Source organism: Haemorhous mexicanus, chromosome 28 (genome assembly GCF_027477595.1).
Source record: "Haemorhous mexicanus isolate bHaeMex1 chromosome 28, bHaeMex1.pri, whole genome shotgun sequence".
Lineage (NCBI taxonomy): Eukaryota > Metazoa > Chordata > Aves > Passeriformes > Fringillidae > Haemorhous > Haemorhous mexicanus.
This window is the reverse complement of record NC_082368.1, coordinates 3,384,293-3,396,162: the sequence shown is the minus strand read 5'-3', so window position 1 is coordinate 3,396,162 and position 11,870 is coordinate 3,384,293. Positions and strand designations below refer to the sequence as shown.

At 66.5% G+C, this 11,870-nt stretch overlaps 2 protein-coding genes across 3 annotated transcripts; both read right to left on the bottom strand.

The window, feature by feature from the left end:
• Positions 1–279: 279 nt before the first annotated feature.
• Positions 280–7,234, bottom strand: PLEKHH3 (pleckstrin homology, MyTH4 and FERM domain containing H3). Of its 2 annotated transcripts, none has more exons than XM_059869332.1 (13): positions 6,997–7,234; positions 5,083–5,138; positions 4,336–4,424; positions 4,016–4,210; positions 3,677–3,834; positions 3,421–3,544; positions 2,893–3,190; positions 2,588–2,795; positions 2,221–2,357; positions 1,983–2,103; positions 1,454–1,903; positions 1,189–1,380; positions 280–1,108 (listed from the first exon to the last, which is right to left on the bottom strand). In XM_059869332.1, exons 1-13 carry the CDS (start codon positions 7,147–7,149, stop codon positions 926–928), a joined length of 2,364 nt encoding a protein of 787 aa, XP_059725315.1. In that variant the 5' UTR covers positions 7,150–7,234; the 3' UTR covers positions 280–925. The 2 variants fall into 2 exon arrangements, with proteins under 2 accessions (XP_059725315.1, XP_059725316.1); XM_059869333.1 differs by lacking the exon at positions 6,997–7,234 and adding an exon at positions 5,884–6,637.
• Positions 7,235–8,928: 1,694 nt separating this feature from the next.
• CCR10 (C-C motif chemokine receptor 10) lies at positions 8,929–11,493 on the bottom strand. The gene is made up of 2 exons (XM_059869501.1): positions 11,342–11,493; positions 8,929–10,375 (listed from the first exon to the last, which is right to left on the bottom strand). The coding sequence occupies exons 1-2, from the start codon at positions 11,351–11,353 to the stop codon at positions 9,299–9,301; spliced, it is 1,089 nt and encodes a 362-aa protein (XP_059725484.1). The 5' UTR covers positions 11,354–11,493; the 3' UTR covers positions 8,929–9,298.
• Positions 11,494–11,870: the final 377 nt, after the last annotated feature.

Genomic DNA, 11,870 nt, shown 5'->3' with positions numbered 1-11,870 from the left:
CACGCCCTCTTTGGCAGCGGCCCCCGTGGCTGGGGCTGTTCCCCCCGCCTGGGCAGCCGGTGCCAGGGGCTGCCGGGGAGCTGGAGCTGCCTGTGCTCTTGGTGAAATGCCAAAGGTCGCCTGGCAATGACCAGAGGGACAGCAGTCCCTGCCCCCAAGGACACTCTGTGCTGCTCCTCCCCGCTGCCTGTTCCAGGCCCTGCTGCCCTTGCTGCCCCAGGGATCCGACTGTCCCAGCCTCCCGCTGTCAACCCACGCTCCAGGACAGGAGGCCCAGCCTTTCCTTTGTGCATTTATTTAGAAAAACAACCAACCAACCCCCCCATCCCAAGACAGAACCAACAAACTACAGAGGCAACACTGAGGGGCTGAGCCCCAGCCGTACCAGCTGCCACTCCACCATCCACCCCTGTGACATAAGCCTGGCCACAGGGCCACCGCAGAGCCCAGCCACTCATGCAGGAGGAGCCCGTGGGTCCCCAGGGCAGCTTGGCCAAAAGCCGCCCGCAGCTTTCCAGAAGGGGTGGGTCCAGAGGACGGACAGACAGATGATGGCACAGCACTACTGCCTGGTACCCTCTGCTCTGCCCAGGGCACGAGCAGAGTGGGCAGGCAACACAAGTGCTGGAGGCAAAGGCACCAGGGTATAGGGGATGGGGACAGGCCTGAGGGCAGTGTGGGGGACCCCAGAAGGGTGGCCCCGCTGCCCACCAGGGAAAGTGCTGGGAGACGTGGGGCACGCAGGCGTCTCAAAATAAATTAAGGGAATAACCAGAAAGGCAATGGCAGTGGGGGAGCACGTCCCCCTGGCCCCCTGCTCTCTGGAGCAGCTGGGGGCCAGCACAGACCTGCCATTCGCTGCCAGGCTTGGCTGCCCTCCCACGCCGGCCATCGGAGCACCTGCCTGGCCACAGCAGCTGCTGGGCTAGCTGTGGGAGGAACCCACTGGTGGCCGGTGCTGCCAGGGCCCGGGAGCAGGGCAGAGCCCCTGGGGCAGCACAGTGGACTCCAAAGTGGGGGGACTAGTGGGAGGCTCCTGGGGCCGGGGCAGCCGCTGGGCACCCGCAGAGGCGAGGTACGTCTTGAGGAGCTGGGCGATCTCATCCACCTGCAGGGAGAGGGGGTATAGGGGGTCAGTCTGGGGCACCCTTGGTGAGAGGGGAGGGTGGAGGCATGGCAGCCCCTTACCTGGGAGGTCTCAAAGAGCAGGTCTCGATCCTCCACGGAGAGGCGGAAGGTGCTGCTGTCAGAGGCACCAAAGGAGGAGATGCGGCCGTAGCAGAAGCTGTCCAAGGGCTCGGGCTCTCCCGGCTTGTAGAGTGAGACGGCCTTGGCCCCGATGCCCAGCCACAGGCGCTGGGGCCCGGGGCCCACTGGGCTCTGCAAGGGAGAGGGGTGTCAGGGTTGCCCACTGCCAGGGCTGCCCCTGTACCACACCCAGCCGGGGCCTCACCGCCTGCAGGTCGACATCGAAGAGCGTGGAGCCAAATCCAGGCCACTCCCGCACCAAGGCCACGTAGGCAGCCATGGCCTCGGGCCGGCCCATGCCCTGCAGCAGCTTCCACTTCTCCACAATGGCAGCCATGGTGCTGGCCCCCTCCTCACGCAGCCGGCCCCGCAGGCGCTGGTCCCGCTCCGCCCGTTGCTTGGCCAGCGCTTGGCCCCAGAGCCCCCCTGCCAGCAGCCCCGCTCGCAGCCGGGCCCCCCGGCACTTGGCGGGGGGCCGGTGGGGCAGGGGCGGCAGGCGGGCGTGCAGCACGTGGGGTGGGAAGAGCTCCTCCAGGCGTGGGAAGGGCGCGTGGGTGGAGAAGTCGCTGTTGAGACTCTGCAGGCGCAGGGCCGCCAGCATCTGCAGCGTCTCCTCTGATGTGGGCACGTAGCCCCGCAGCACCATCTCGTGCGCCTGCAAGAGAGCGGGGTGAGCCACCGTGGCCACCACGGCATGGCATGGCACGGCACAGCCACCCCAGCATGCCACTTACCTGCTCAAAGAGGAGGGCAAACTCCAAGCTGTCCCGTGGGACATTGTCCGTGTCCAGGAAGCCGTAGTGCTTGAAGCAGAGCCGGCATGGTGGGTCCTGCTCCCGGTCCTCTCCAGCCAGGCTGCAGCAGACAGGACCAGCTCCATCAGCTTGTGGACATGCCCCATACCCATCTGTTCCCTCCCACCCATGGCCCCCCAGCCCCTCTCCTCCATAGGCAGCAGAACAGGACATTTACTTTTCAAACCTGGTGAGGACATCAGCCAGCAGTGTGGCACTGCCCACTGGCTGCTCCCGTCGCCGGGACTGCTCGTAGAGCGCAAAGAGGTTGGGGCTCTGGGACAGCCCCAGGCGTGACACAAGTTCCTGGGCCACCTGGGCGAGACAAAGGCAACCGATGGTGACCACGTGTTCCTGGCCACGGCACTCAGGGCTGTAAAGGGACACACATTGATCATGGTGGGCAAAGGCAGACGGCCCCTGGCCCCCTTCCACCATGGCTCAGCTGGGTGAGACGCTGCTCACCTCCTGTGGCACACTGCCCACCCAACCCTGTGCATCAAAATGTCCCCAGCCCCCTGCCTGGCACAGCCACAACCCCTTACCTCCTCAGCTGTGGTGTGGGAACTGATGGCCACACTGCAGGCAGGTGCCCCAGGGCAGTGCACTGTGCAGATCATCTCCTGCCGCTGCATCAGCACCAGGATCTCCTCCAGAGAGGGCACACACTCCCTCCCCTTCGTCTTTCCCAATGCCTCTCGGATGAAACAGGCGTACTTGGCCATCTCCGAGGCAGGGAAACGGTTCTCTGTCCTGCAAGAAATGCCGGGAGGATCAGGGTGGCACTGATCTGAAGGGTGCCTGGCACCTGGCAAGCTCCCTGGTGGCAGCTAGCACCCCTGGCACTCACCTGTCCAGGTGGAAGCGCAGGAAGCGCAGGACAGGCGGGGAGGGCAGGAAGGTGCAGCTCATGCAGGTGAGGAGCTGCCAGTAGTGCAGGTCGCCCTGCCCGCCCGGCGCCGGCGGCTCCGTAGTCTGCTTCACCAGCTGGCAGTAGATCTCATCCACCAGCGGGGGCAGGTCCAGGCAGGTCTGCAGGACACCCTGCATCAGCGGCACTGGGTCCCGCTCTGACTCCAGCTGCTGCAGCGAGTTGAAGAGCTTCACAGCCTCGTCACGCAGCGTGGTGTAGCTGCGGGGGCCAGGGGCTGTGGGATGGGATAGGGGTTAACAGCCCCGTGGTGTAGCTGTGGGGTCAGGGGCTGTGGGATGGGATAGGGGTTAACAGCCCCATGGTCCTCCCCAGGACACCCTGCCAGCAGCTGGGCACTGTCCTCACACCCAGTGCCCACCTGCCCTGCACAGCATCCAGCCCAGCCATCACTGCTGCCATCCTAGAGTGCAGGACCCAGCTCTGTGCCCCCCAGCCGCTGCTCACCGCTTTGGTCCAGGCTGCCGTAGGGGAAGGGCAGCAGGGGAGCGTAGAGGGGGCCACTGGTGTAGCGTAGGATGGGGTTGCAGCGATAGATCTGCTCCAGAACCTCGGGGCTGTCTCTGTGCTCCTGGAGGGCAAAGCAACAGCAACAGCTGCAGAGGGGTAACCTGGCTGAGTGCCTGGCACAGACCCCCACCAAACACCCACCCCAGTGCTGCCTACGGCTGTGGGCATGGGCAGCCCGGTGCCATGGGCTCACCTCGACATCACGCATGAGCAGCTGGGTGGGTGTTTGGACAGGAGCTTTGCTGTCAATGACCTTCTGCACGGCGCACACCCAGCGCACAGCCTCGTTGAGGTGCTCTGTGTACAGGCGGTAGCAGTGCTTCCTGCCAAACACCGTCACGCTCCAGTAGCCTGCAAGGGACAGACCCACTCACCCACTGCCCACCAGCACCCCAGCCAGGCTGGCTCAGGGCCCCAGGGCTCAGCACAGCCTCTCCTCTGGGCAAAACAGGCCCTCAGGGCTGGGAGGGGAACACAGGGTACAAGTTGTGCCGGGAAGATGCAGCCCGGCCAAGGGGCATGGGCACCTCACCCGTCTCCTTGTAGAGCTGCTTGTCTGGCCAGAGCACAGAGCAGAGGCTGGTGAGCACCAGGGAGCCCAGGCGCCTGGCCCCCTTCTCGTTGCTGCTGTAGTAGTCCAGGGAGTCAGGCGTCAGCACAAACCAGTACTTCCGAGGGCGGATCCAGGGGGTCTTCATGCAGCCCCGCATCTCCCGCTGCAGCCAGCCTGGGAAGGGGAACCCTCAGCCTCACTGACATCCACCCCACCGGCTTCTCAGCACGGGGAAGGGTCTGCACAGGTCTCACCATCCCTCTGGGATGGCACCAGCCACAGCTGGGGCACAATCCCACCTTTCACGAGAGCGTCCGGGTCATCCTCCACTGGCCCTGGGCCCTTCTCCACGATGAGGCTGCGCATCTCCTCTGCAACAAGCAGGGACCTGAGGACAACGTGGGGCTGAGCTCAGGCACCCAGCTGACCCGTGGGGGTCTCCCAGAGCCCCTGAGCAGGGAGGTGGCCTCGGGGCTGGGATGAGCTGGGTCCCAAGGGGCTCTGGGCACCCCACAGCCCTGCGGTGGGAACAGAGTCATTGGGTGCAAATGACCCCAGCTAAAAATAAGCTGTTTGCAGTCTTGGCCCTGCCAAGGAATTCGGAAAATGAACAACCAGGAAGGAATGTTGGCAGCAGCGTCAGTACTGCGCGTACAGCGAGCGAGCAGGCCCCTGTGCCCCAGCACCCCGTCTTCCCCAGCACCAACCACCCCAGGGCACAGCCTCTGCTGATGGACACAGCCTGGCAGAGCCTCCTGGCACAGGAAGAGTCATGCACAGCCCCACCAGCTAAGCCTGAGGCAGTCAAGTTATCCGGCATGGCAGGGGGATGGAGACATGCCTGAGGATGCGCCAGGGATAGGGACAAGCACGGCAGTCCCGGCTCTGCCACTCCCTGCTCGACCTGACAGAGCAGCACAGCCTGGTGCCAGCTCGGTGGGCAGGATGGTTCAGCACACACCAGCACCAGGGCAACCTCCCACAACATGCCAGACCCTCAGCTCCTGCAGCACCACACAAGGGACACAAAGCAGGGGAACACTCACCGCTCCGAGCCACTGCTGCTACGGGTGGGCTGGCTCAGGCTCACCTCCAGGGATCCCTGGGGAGGAAGGAGACATCTCAGCCTCACGGTCATCACCTGGCACCCCATGTAATGAGGGTGAGGCATGACTGTATGCCTCCTCCTCATTAACCCAGCTCTGGGCCCAGAAAGACAGGCTCACATCCTGCTGCCATGGGGCAGAGGAGCCCTGGCACCCACAGGGCCACGGCAGGAACCAGGGCTGCAGCTGGGGCACCCCGGGTGTGGGGGCAGCCGGCGGGCGCGCTGGCCGTGTGTCCTCAGCTGACCCAGCTGGCTGAATACCGTGCAGAATTGCACAAGGTCAGTGCTGAGTAATACGCTTACGGCACAAAGTCCCATTGTAATGGGGCCGCTGACTTCCTGCCCGCGGCGGTGGGACGCAGCACTGGGAAGTCCCTGGCCCTGCAGTGGGACAGGGTCAGTTCCTCCTCACGCAGCACAACTTGACATGGACAGTGCCGCTCACGTGACAAGCCTGGCACACATGCTGGGACACGAGGCAGAGCCCAGGCACAGGCAGGCACCGGGTCGGGCAGGGCGCCCAGCACAGTGGGGTGCGGGGACATGGAAGCACCGGCAGTGCTGTCCTGGGAGATGCACGGGAGCTCCTGCCAGCTGCAGCCCAACAGGGCAGCTAGAGGCTCGACAGGCCAGAGCACGCAACGCCAAAAAAAAGAGACAGATGCTAAAAATAGTGACAGGGAGGGGGGAGCCGCTGCAGGTATGGCTGTGCTGTGGGGCAGGGCCGGGCGCCACTGACCTGTGGCATTAAGGGCACCTGTCACACAGTGCTGGTACCCATGCACAGGGCCAGCAGCTCCAGACACTGTCCCACTGGGGAGGGCCTCACACGCTCCTCAGGGCTGCAGGCATGGAGGCAGTGCCTGCTTTCTCGAGGGCAGTCCGGAGGAGGCAGCGGTGGCAGCCAGCTCTTTCTCAGGGATATAAATAAACAGGAGAGGAGCTGCGGCGGCAGGGCCAGGGTAGCTGCTCCCACGCTCCCACGAAGGGGCGGCTGACACTGTGGCTTTCCAAGGACCCCCTGGCCACAGCAAAGGGCTCTCGGGGGAGCTGGCGTCACCAGTCGCCCACGCCAGCCCGGAGCCAGCGCAGCCCATGGGATGTGAGAAGCCCAAAGACGGTTCCTTACGTAGTTGTGCCCTTGGCACTGCCACCAGTCCCCAGAGGGCCCAGCTCCAGCCCTGTCACTGTCCCCACGGGCTGGCACTGCTGTGAAACGGGACCTGCTGCTAAGAGACCGACAGAGCCAGGGCCGTGCTGCAGCCCCCGCAGCAGGCAGGGGACAGAGGCCACAGCAAGGGGGACCAGGCAGTCACCACCCCCTGCGTCCCCCGAGTCCGGGCTGGGATTCGGCCCCACGGCGCTTACTGCAGGACACCGGCGGAACAGACAGACAGGAGCCGCGGGAGCTGCCCCCGCACCCCGCGCTATCAGCCGTCGCACACGCAGCCCGGCCGGAGGAAGCACCGGTTTCCGCCGCTCCGTTTCCCTCCAGAGAGGAAGCAGCCGGAGAGCGGAGATCCAGGCCCGCTCCCCGCGCTCGGCACGTGCTCCCGGGACAGCCCCGGTCCGCTCCGGCGGGGCAGTGCGGGGCCCCGCCGCGGGTCTGGCACGGTGCCCCGCGGCCCCCGTGGTAAGGAGGGGGCAGCCCGGGCCGAAGCGGGCAGGAGCACCCAGCGGGACGGTCGGTCCTGCCCCGGGGGCCCGGGACCTCCGCGCCCGCCCGGAGCCTTCCCTGGGCTGCGGCTCGCTCGCACCCGCCGGAACGACCCACCCTGCACCCAGCGGGACCGCCCCGCCGGCGCGTACGTGCTCGTCCCGGTGGCCGTCCCAGCGCCGGTGCCGGCCCCACCTGGTCTCCCTGGGCGCGGAGCTCGAAGGACGCCTCCTCCTCGTCTTCGGCCTCGCCGTCCGCCTCCCGCTCCGCCTCGCCGTAGTCCCGCCGCAGCAGCGTGAAGCCCCGCCGACAGCACAGCAGCCACCACAGCCCGCCCGGGAACGGCATCGCCCCGCCGACACCAACGGGACGGCACCGGGACGCGACGGGACCGGCCCGCCCCGCGCACCGGCCGCCGGCCCCGCCGCCGCCCCGGGCGGGCCGGGCCGCGCGTCACCGGGCGCCGCCAATCGCCGCGCGCGGCCCGGGGCGGAGCTCCCGCCCGGGGCGGCGGGGCCGCCGGTGCGTCAGCTGCGGGGCGGGGGCAGCGCGGGGCCGGGCTGCGCTAGGGCCGGTGCTCCCGGAGCCACCGCCGGCGGGGTGCACCGGGTACCCTCGGCACCTCACGGGGGCACCGTCACTGAGCGCCGCCTGCACCCGGTGTGGGCACCGGCACCGGGCACGGGCCCCTGCCCTGCCCCGCGGCACCCGCATCGTGCTCTGCCCTGGCTCCTGCGTGCGGCAACGCTGGCGCCTGTCCCAGCATGGCGACTCAGCCCGGTGTGGTGCCGCGTTTGTGCCAGCGGGCAGCACCGTGGGCTCTGTGCTCGGGCAGGAGGGCACCGTGGCCAGGAGGGCACCATGCCCGGGCAGGCCTGTCCTGCAGGCCCTCATAGCGACTTTCCCCCAAGGAGCTGGTGGAAGGCGTTTCTGGTGGGGTCACACCTATGGCGGTGCCACAGCTGTGTGGCTCAGCTCAGCCCCGGGTCTGCCCAGTGGCAGAGGGTCTGTGGCACCTTCAAGCCACGGGTGCCATGGCAGTGTCCAGGCTCTGGTCCCACTCCCAAAGCCCCAGGAGTTCAGGCTCTGGCTGTGCTACAGCTGTTGGGTCAGCGCCGTCCCCGGGGGCCTGGCTGCTGGGATGCGCAGGCAGGAAGCTCCGGCTGCCAGCTCCCCTCCCACGCAGCCTGCGCTGGATTGTGCCTGGGGCTGAGCCCCTGGTCTGGGGCCGGCTGTGCAGCCAGGCCAGTCAGAGCATCCAACAGAGCCCACCAGCTGTGGGGGCATCAGAGGACTGGAATGGGACCACCCCAGACCACAGGTTGGGTGGGCAGCAGGGGCATTGTGCTGTCTGGCCAAGCACTGCCCGAATCTGGCTCTTGATCCCCACCAAGGGCTGTGGGGGACAGAGGCCCATCACCCCACCTCTGCAGCTGCTGAGTCAGCAGTAACCTGCTTCTGGCCCAGCAGTAGGTGAAGCTTCTGGAATGGCTTCTTCCAGTCGAGCCCTGGGCTAATCGCAAACAGAGCAGGGGTTGAACAGGAAGCCGCCTCCAACCCTGGCAGGACCGGGAGGTGCTTCCCTGCATGAAGCAGGCTCCATGAGCAGCTGTACCACAGCCAAGCCCAGTCCTGTTCCCAGCACTGTGGAGCGCTTCCTTAGCCAGGCCTGGTGAGTGGGACATGGCCCCAGCGCTGCTGGTCCATGGCACCATGCGCCAGCCCGTGGGACAAGTGTCGCTCGCCATGTCCTAGCCCGTGGTCATGTGTTGGTCGCCACGTGTCCGGCCCGGGCCAGCCCCAGCGCAGCGGCCTGGTGCCACAGAGCTTCTGGGCCGGGATGTGCCGTGGGGGAGTAAGGAGGGGAGAGAGACCTCCCTCTGCCCCCGCCCTGGGGTGCAGGACCCAAGGAGGGTTTGTCCGGGGCGGGAGGGGGGTCTCTGCTGTCGCTGTCCTCTGTCCGGGGGCTCCGTGTCCCTCCAGCGGCGGGCGACCAGGAAGCGCGAGCTTCTGCTGCCTCCTGCAGGCATCGCCCGCCGGTGCCCGTGCCCAAGGAGCCGCCCCCGGTCCCGCAAAACCCCACACGGAGACCGCGCTCGCCCACCGGGGTTTATTGTGAGAGTGGGAGCCAGCTCGTCCGGGGTTTATTGTGAGAGTGAGAACCAGCTGCCTGCCTGGCCCCAGCGTTGCACCCACCGAACCGGCTCACCGGCACCGCCCGGACCCCCAGAGCACGCGAAACATCGCACGGCCCGCGGCGCGGTGACATTGCAGGGTCTCTGCAGGGACCGCAGCCCCGCGGGTCACCGGGCAGGGCAGGCAGTCGCAGGGCGTGCAGGCTCTGCGGGGCTGCTCTCCCCTCTGCCCAGGCGTGTGCAGGCCCCGTGCGGGTTGTCTGGTGCTGCCCGTGTCCCGCTGCTCACCGGGGCGGGTATGCGGGCGGACGGGGCTGTCCCCGGAGAATCGCGGAGGGACCGAGCCCCGCGGCACCGGGCTCCTACACCACGTACAAATAGGTGGAGAGCGATGTCCGCCGGCGGAGACTGGAGCGGCCGGAGCAGCGCGGGTCGAGGGACCCCACACAGTCGCTGGCGAGCATCCACAGCTCCCGGCGGAAGCGCTGGCCGAGGAAGGCGTAGAGGAGGGGGTTGAGGCAGCAGCGCAGGTACGCCAGCCCGCCGGTGACCAGCAGGGCCAGGTCCTTGCGGCGGCTCTGGGCGCAGCTCATCTCCCAGGGGAGCAGCAGCTCGGCCGCGTCCAGCAGCACCATCAGGCTGTGGGGCAGCTGCAGGGCCACAAACACGAGCACCAGGACCAGCAGCACCCGCAGAGCCCGGTGGGGCTGGGCACCGCGGGCCGCCAGCAGTGTCCGTGCCACAGCTGCGTAGCAGCTCGTCATCACCAGGCAGGGCACCGCGAAGCCGAGCACCACCTGCAGCAGGTCGGTGGCCCCGCGGGCTACCCGTGAGACCTCACGGGGGAAGACCACACGACAGAGGCGGAGGTCCTGGTGCTGCTCTGCCTGGCTGTAGATGAACTGGGGCAGTGCTAGCAGCATGGCCAGCAGCCAGGCCAGCCCCGCCGTGAGCCAGCCGAGCCGGCGAGCCCGTGGGCGCAGGCGGCAGGCGGCCGGCACCTGCACGATGGCCACGTAGCGATCCACGCTGATGCACGTGAGGAAGAAGAAGCCGCTGTAGAAGTTGAGGGAGTAGAGACCCTGCAGCGCCTTGCAGGCGGCTGTGCCTGGGGACCAGCCCTGCAGCGTGTCGAGGGCGGCGAAGAGCAGCGTCAGGAGCAGCAGGAGGTCGGACAGAGCGAGGTGCAGGAGACAGACATCGGTGACACTGCGTGCCTGGCGGTAGCGGGTGTGTGTGAGCAGCACCAGCCCGTTCCCCACTATGCCCAGCAGCGAGAGCAGCAGGTACACGGCAGGCTGGAAGGTGCGGGCGAAGCCCTGTACCTCCTGCTTCTCACAGAGCTCAGGCAACATGCTGGTCTGGCCCGAGTACCCGTCCTCCCAGGGGTAAAAGTCAATGGTGGCCGTCAGCTCTGTTGAGACGGGGCTGGGAGTCACCTGTGCAGAGGGAGGCTGAGTGAGGAGGGCTCGGCAGGGGTGGCCCGGCCAGGAGGTGCAGAACCCAGGGCAGCCCTTCTCCACCCAGCCTCACCGCGGGGAGCCCAGGGCACACCCAGGGCGGCCCTTCTCCACCCAGCCTCACCACTGGGAGCCCAGCCCAGGTGTGCCGCAGCCCCCGCCCCGTCCCTGGCCCTACGTGCGGGATTTGTTTCCATCTCGCACCCATCCCGCAGCGGTGGGAGGTTTCCCGTTCTCAGTCGTTGCAAGAGCGACCACAGGCTTCCTGAGCAGCCTCTGCAAAGCAGAGCTAGTGGAGGGGCATGATCCCAGCCACGGCATCCCCAGCACACCACCTTGTCCCACAAACTCACCCTGCACGTACCAGGGGAGCTGCTCTGTGGCTCAGCACTCCTGGGCAGTTGAGTCTTGGGGATCCACACCCGCATTCCCAGGTTCCCAAAGCCCCCACACACCACCTTGGGGACCGCAGTGTGGGCACAGCCTTGCACTGCCTGGTCCTGCTCCCAGATAGGGAGCTCCTGCCTCACACAGGGAACACAGTGCTCCCACCTCCCAGCTGCTCACCCCTTTGGGGCAGCAGGACAGTGCTGCAACCCAGCACTGGTCAGTTGGGACCCCACTGACCTGGAGATCAGGATCTGACACTCTCTGACTCACCATAGCCTCCTATCAGCAATTTTACTCTGCCCCCCCTGTCAGTGAGCCCAGGCAGCTGGGCTTGTGCCCCTTAACTGCTCTGGGACCACAGGTGGGATCAGAACCCAGTGCCAGGGCAGGTTGACTTTCCAGCCCAACGGGCCTGGAGCACCAGGCACCGCCCTAATTCCCCAGGGTTTTGCCTTTCAGTCTAAACCCACAGGACTCACTAAAAAACTAAGAAAAGCCAGTGATGGGGGGTCCTGCCTGGCTCCCAGCAAACCCCTCGCCCTGCAGCCCTCTCACCTGCTCCGTCATTGTACAGCAGAGCCTGTCCCCTGGCCGCTGGGTCTGATCTGTCAGTGTCTCAGCTCTCTAACCTGTGGTTAGAGGCCACGTGCCACTCCTGATACCGAAAACCGGTGCAGAGCAAAGGCCCAGCCCTGGGGAGGAAAGCAGGTGTGACCCCCCCTGTGGAGCTATAATGAATCTTTTATTTGGTGCACCTTTAACATCTGCATGCTGGGGACAGAAATAGCAGCTCTTCTCAGTCTCTGTCACATAGATGTGCAGGCCAAACCTGGGAACACCCAGCCAGGGGAGCAGGGTCTGGCTGAGGGCATCCAGCACATTCAGGAAACCCCAGCCCATGCCAGGGCTGTTGTTGGCTTCTGCAGGACCAGAGAGAATGGGGCCAATGAACAGACTGAGGGCTGCTTTGGGCTGGCACTGAGATGGACACAAGCAGGGTGCTCTTCAGGCAGGATTGGCAGAGCCCTGTCTGGTCTAGAGTTGTCTTTTCCTGATGGCAAACCTGGTGGTTCCAGAAGCTGGG